The sequence below is a fragment of the Merops nubicus genome, unplaced genomic scaffold, assembly GCF_000691845.1.
Source record: "Merops nubicus isolate BGI_N331 unplaced genomic scaffold, ASM69184v1 scaffold2721, whole genome shotgun sequence".
In the NCBI taxonomy this organism is placed as follows: domain Eukaryota; kingdom Metazoa; phylum Chordata; class Aves; order Coraciiformes; family Meropidae; genus Merops; species Merops nubicus.
Window position 1 is genome coordinate 65993 of NW_008588841.1, and position 6018 is coordinate 72010.

Sequence of the window (6018 nt, forward strand, 5' to 3'; positions counted from 1 at the left end):
ACTGTGTAGGAGAGAAATGGAAAGAGCTCCTCTGAAATGAGACTACAGATGAGATCTTCATTAGCAGAGAAGATCTACAACTCTAAAAAGAGTTGATTAATGTTTTCCTCACCTTGGTGCCAAGCAGGATTATCTGTACAATTGGCAGATACTATTTCCTGCCCTGTCCCAGCTGGACTTTCATTGTAGTGGAGTCACTTGCTGTAGAAATGTCAGCCAAGCCTACCACAGGAAGCCTCCCAGGGCTGCACCCCAGCACCCTGCAAAACAAAGGTGCAGCTGCACCCTCCCATCAGACGCGTGCTCTCTCACAAGCTCGCTTCCTTTTACAAGCTGCTCAGGTGTCATTTCTAAAGCCCAGAAACCATTTATGCTTTTGCTCCTCTGACATACTGAGTGCAGGGCAGCTCAAAGGCACCTGTTTGCAGGGAGGACACCAGCCAGCCCGTGGCCCTGCATCTCCTGTGTTGGTCCTGACAGGGTGAGGAGTTGAGGCAGCGTTTGCCTCTTCCCCTGCTTCCCCCAGCACTGTAACCGTGCCCGTTTCTCTGCCAGTGCCCTACCCCTGCGGCAGGATCACGGCTCCCGAAGCCAAGAGGAAGCTCACCCGAGCCATAAACACCTTTGAGAACTGGAACATCACCTCTGACGACCAAGAGGATGCTCACGGTGAGGTGCCCGACAACATCACAGAAACCAGCACCGCCGCCACCACGAAAATCACAGTGATAAACAAGACAGGCACCCGGGTTGTTGGTGGAACAGACAGCATGAGAGGAGAGGTGCCTTGGCAGGTACTGGCTGTCTCTGCAGCTCTCCTGCAAACCCAGCATGTGCTCTGTCTCCTGCAGCAGGAGGGCTTGGAACTCAATCTTTAAGGTCCCCTCCTACCCAAACTATTCTTTGATTCCCTGATTCTGTAACACAGCTTCTTTCTCTACACAGTTTTATGCCACAGCAGCAAACCTTGCCTGGCTGGGGGTTGACCTTGGCAAAAAAAAAGCTGCAAATAGAGCTATAGCAGCTTTTATCTGGTGGGGCAACAAGGGTCTGGTTTTGAGTTACAGCAACAGATTCGTTGAGAGGTCCCATTTTGTGTCTGAAAGTAAAAGGCTGTCCCACTGCCCTAGCCATGCAGAGCTCTCACACACAGCTTTTTGTGGGACCAACAATAGGTGATGCTGGCACCCACCAGGCATCCACAGAGAGTCAAGAAGAGAACCAGAAAGTTAAATATGAGAAATTAGTATCCACAAAGAAAGTAAATTCACATGCTATAAACCCCCTGAGTCTGGTAAAGTTGTGCTCATGGAGACCTTTACCTTACCAGGCACCCTGTGAATTAAAATCATAGAACACTTTGGGTTGGAAGGGAACTTTAGAGATCATCTAGTCCAATCCCACTGCAGAATCCTCTTCAACAAGGTCAGGTTGCTCAGAGCTCTGTCTAGCCTGACCTCAAATGTTTGCAGGGATGGGTCTTTTACCATCCCTCTGAACAACCTGTTCAAGCATTTCACCACCCTCATCATAAAAAGTGTCTTCGTTATATCTGGTCTAAATCTACCCTCTTCTGGTTAAAATGATCACCCCTTGTCCTGTTACAACAAGCCATGCTAGATGTCTCCATCTTTCCTGGCAGCCCCCTGTAAGTACTGAAAGGCTGTAATAAGGTCCCCCCAGAGCCTTCTCTTCCACAGGCTGAACACCCTCAACTCTCTCAGCCTGGCCTCACAGCAGAGGGGTTCCAGCCATTGCATCATTTTTGTGGCCTTCATCTAGGCTCACTCTGACAGGGGATGGCTGGGGGCTCAGATCCCAGTGAAGGTCCTCATAAATCATGTCACTGTTTTGTCTCTGCTCCATGGGCAGCCTGGCTGCCCTCCTGCAACCCATAGCCAGTGGGCAAGGGGTGCCTGGTCCAGGGCAGAGCCCCCAGGGACACCAGGGATGTCTGCAGGTGTGGAACCACTACAGGTCACTGCTGTGGGAGAGCTTCATCCCCTTCATCATGGACACTGAGCTCCTTAAAGTGTAGCCTGCTCTGCCTAACGAAGCATCAAATGAGTAAACATATGGAAAGTAGGAGGCAGATAGTGATGAGCCCCATCGTGTGAAAGGAACAAAATGAGTGAATTATAAAGAAATCCATCTTCTAAAGACAGACCACGCAGCCAGATGATCAATTAAATGAGATGTTTTAGCATAAGGGATGTCCTGGCTTCTGCCTTGTAAGTGCTGAGGCGGTGAGATGCCCAAATGAAACGGGTAGTTGAGATTTGGTCCCTAGTTAACTAGTGAAGATCAAGTCACTGGCAAAACACTTGGAGGAGGTATGTGCAGCAGCACTTGTATTTTGGATGCTCCGAGTTTTATGTTGAGGTTTGTGCCCCCCCAGCCTGGCAGCAAAGGGAGGAGAAGTGCATTAGGACACTAACACGTGCAGGGTGATGTTGGCCATCCTCTGCAGCGGAGGTGGGGACAGAGGGGCAGGGACTCCCTGAGGAGCAGCACCTCCGGCTCTGTACCACCTAAACAGAGGCTGTCCCACAGCCAAATGAGACCTCTGTGTCCCACTCTTCTCCCCCAGTTATTTACACAAACCCAGGGGTGCGTTTTCCTCCTGGTCCCACAGGTTCACCTGGTGAACAGCCACGGCGTGGGCTTCTGCGGCGCGTCCATCATCAACAAGAAGTGGCTGGTGACGGCGGCACACTGCCTGCAGCCCGGCGACAACGTCACTGCCGTGGCAGGTGAGCACCTGGGGTGGCGTCGGGCCAGACAAGGGACAGGGCTTTCACAAGGTGTGGCACAGAACTCCGAGACCCACACCACCACCATGGGCAGCAAGGTGCCACGAGGTGCTTTAGGGCACCCAGACTCCAGATCGCAACGTTTCAGCAGCCTGGTCCTCTGCAGGTGCCACCACCTCTGGTGGGAGCAGTGAGCAGAGTCTCCCTCAGTCCTAAAGCCACAGAGCTGCTGGACCATGTTGGAAACACCTCTCAACCTGACCTCAGGCAAGCTTGCCCGAGCTAGAGAGGACTCCAAGCTGCTTAAAACCCCAGGGGGCTCCTCTTAAGATGCTGTTTTCATGGACCAGTGTGATGGGGTTTGTAACGGTTTGGAAGCAAACCAGTGAGACACTCCAAGCCAGATGTGTTAACATCTCCCCAGACCTCTTTCCTTATCTGTTGTAGCCTGGGGTGTGAGGTCTGTCCTGGGCAGCTGCTACCCATGATTTTGTTAACAGCCCATGAGCACTGACATAGAGGGTATAGAATATACAGTTTTTGGTTCTACCCACGTAAGGATAAACTGGTCCCAGCCCCTGTAACCATGACAGGGTTTTACCTCTGCTGGTCACTTAGGACTTCTCTAAGGATTTCTGCTCTTCTTGGGGGTCACAGTAAGTTTTCACACAACTCTCAGAGAACAGATTTGTGTGGCTGGCACAAGAGGGGTACCAGTGACCTGGCCAGCTCCTTGCAAGGAGAAGAGGACTACTTTTTCTCCTAAATTCTTCAGAAGTAAATAGAATGCATAGATTGAAGTAGAAAAAGCTGGGCTGGCCTGTGGGAAAGGTATTTTTACAGCAAGGTCTCTGGCGAGTCAGGCAGGGGCAGTGTGGCCAGACTGCACAGCAAGTGATGCTGCTGCTTCACCAAACAAACCTCTCCCTGCTTGAGAAACAGTTTCCTCCAGCTGTTGGCACCCAGCTGCTCCGGGCAGCTCTGTGTGGGGCTCTGGCCAAGTGTCATGGTGCCACATTTCAGAGCTGTGGGTACAATCAGCTCCCCCAGATAATTTGTTTCACCCCTGTATGAATATCCAGCCCAGGAGGGCTGCACTGATAGGTATAGAATGGGAACACTGGTTGGTAACTGCCACAAAGCAGCCCTGAGAGGAGGCATGGAAGAATCATGCTATTTACACACTATAAAATGTATTAGTGACAAAAATGTTCAACCTCAGCCTTGAAACACCGAGTTCCTACCTACAGAAACAAGCTCATCAAGGGGGTTCCAGCTGCATCTTCATCTCTGTTAACGTGGTTGAGCTCCTGGGCGTGCCTGGCTGGACCCTGGAGACTGAGTGTGGTGGGGCTGGGCACCACCTGCCTGTGCTGGCAGGATGAGCCTCACAGCTTGCATACAACCTTCTTGGCTGTCTACTCAGAAGCAGTTTTGCTGGAAAGCCCAGCACAAAACCTTGCACCTGCTAATGTGAGGAGGTACAAAATGCCCAGTGCAGGAAACAGTCTCTCCCCAGAGAAATGTTTCCACCCGAACAGAGGTTTTGCATTTGCTGCCTATGAATGCAAACTGCCTCTCCCCTCAGACTCTCTCCAGCTCCCCCACCCCCCCCATTTAGGGTACATTATCAGCCAGATCCCCTCATACTACCTTCACACCACTCTGCAACGCTCCTGGGTTTCCAGAGAGGGATTTCAGGCAGACAGAACGTCAAGAAAGCAAACTACAATTTTTCAGGGCTTAGGGACTATTGAATTTGTGCCCGCACTGTGTATGTGGCATGAGCAACATCTGATTCCTTCACATCCAGCCATTCTAAACATTCAGCTTTCTATACAGCATCCTAGGAGGCCCCAGAATTTATAGCAGGGGGTAGCAGAAGCATTCCCTCCCCCTGCCCTTCTTTGCCTCTCCATTTTAACCCCTGAAGCATATTTGCAGGTCCCCAGCAACACTAAGCTGCCACAACCTAAAAAAACAACCCTCCTGAAACTCTCCCCAGTGCCTGCCTTGTACTGACACTGTAGAAACACAGCCCTTGAGGAATCTGAAATTCACACTCTGCTGCAAAAAAACCCAAACACCCTCACACCACATCAGCAACACCAAATCCACCTTCCTTGGGTGCCAGCTCAAACGTGAACCTCGAGAAGCTGCCTCACCTCTGGCTGGGCTCCGTGCCACTCCTCGCAGGTGGCCGCAGCAGGGCCAGGGCCCGTTCAGAGGGGCTGGTGTGTTCTGGAGCTCCTGACAAAGCTCAGGGAAATGCTGCAGCAGGGGAGAAACACACCCTGCACCCCTTGGGCTGCCAGCAGGGAAAGCCATCCTGCTCGGAAGCCCTCAGCACAGGCAGCCCCTGATGCTGCCCATCACTCACTCCAGACCACAGAACCTTTTCCCTTCCCTCCACCTGTTACAGAAGCCAGGGGGGAGGTAAGCAGCTCCCAGCAAGTCCCTCACAGGAGACTGCACCCTGTGCTTGCCCCCAGCTGAGCCCCATCTGGGTATTGCAGAAACCCCAGAGGCACCTGTGAGCAGCCCGGGGGTGTTTTGTAGCCCCCTGCACCCTATTCTGCCCCAGGGCTGTGGGGTTCTAGGAAAGGGAAAGTCAGCGTTCTTTTCAGTAGTAAATTATTTATTTTAAACAAAGACTTTGAATTCTGAAGGCTTTCCCCCCTTTGATGCTAAGGCAACATCCCCTTACGTATCTGTGAGGGTATCAGCCGCGTTGCTACTAACCTTGGCAAAAGCATCTGGACCTTTGGCTGGCCCCACACCTGGGGGTCCAGGTCCCGCCTGCTTTGGGGACAGGTGAGGCCCTGCCCTAGGGGAACCTCCAAAACCCGTTGATGAGGAGCAAGCAGCCTTGCCAGCACGGGGCTCAGGGCAGCCCTGGGGTGTGCAGCACCCATCCCTTCGCAATGCCTCCCACCGGGCTGGCACCACCAGGGCACGGCCGCCGCTGCAGCCCCCGGCCCACGCCGCGCTTGTCCCCGCAGGTGAATACAACACCAACAAGGAAGACAACACGGAGCAGCGGCGGAAGGTGGTGAGGATCCTCCCTCACCCCACCTACAACGCCACGCTCAACAAGCACCACAACGACATCGCCCTCCTGGAGCTGGAGCGGCCGCTCAGCTTCAACAGCTACGTCACCCCGGTGTGCGTGGGGAGCAGGGAGTTCACCAACGCTCTGCTGAAGCACGGGATGGGCACCGTCAGCGGCTGGGGGGGGGCGGCCTTTCCCGGCCCCCCCGCCCCC

General features: G+C 53.2%; 1 protein-coding gene across 1 annotated transcript in view; it reads left to right on the top strand.

Annotated features, from left to right (window-relative positions):
* F9 (coagulation factor IX) overlaps positions 1 to 6018 on the top strand; it is a 15822-nt gene that overhangs the window by 9497 nt on the left and 307 nt on the right. Inside the window, 4 exon segments of the mRNA XM_008949366.1 lie at positions 556 to 794; positions 2636 to 2753; positions 5756 to 6015; positions 6017 to 6018. The exon segment at positions 6017 to 6018 is cut by the window's right edge and continues 307 nt beyond it. Of these exon segments, the coding sequence (XP_008947614.1) occupies positions 556 to 794; positions 2636 to 2753; positions 5756 to 6015; positions 6017 to 6018 (619 nt within the window).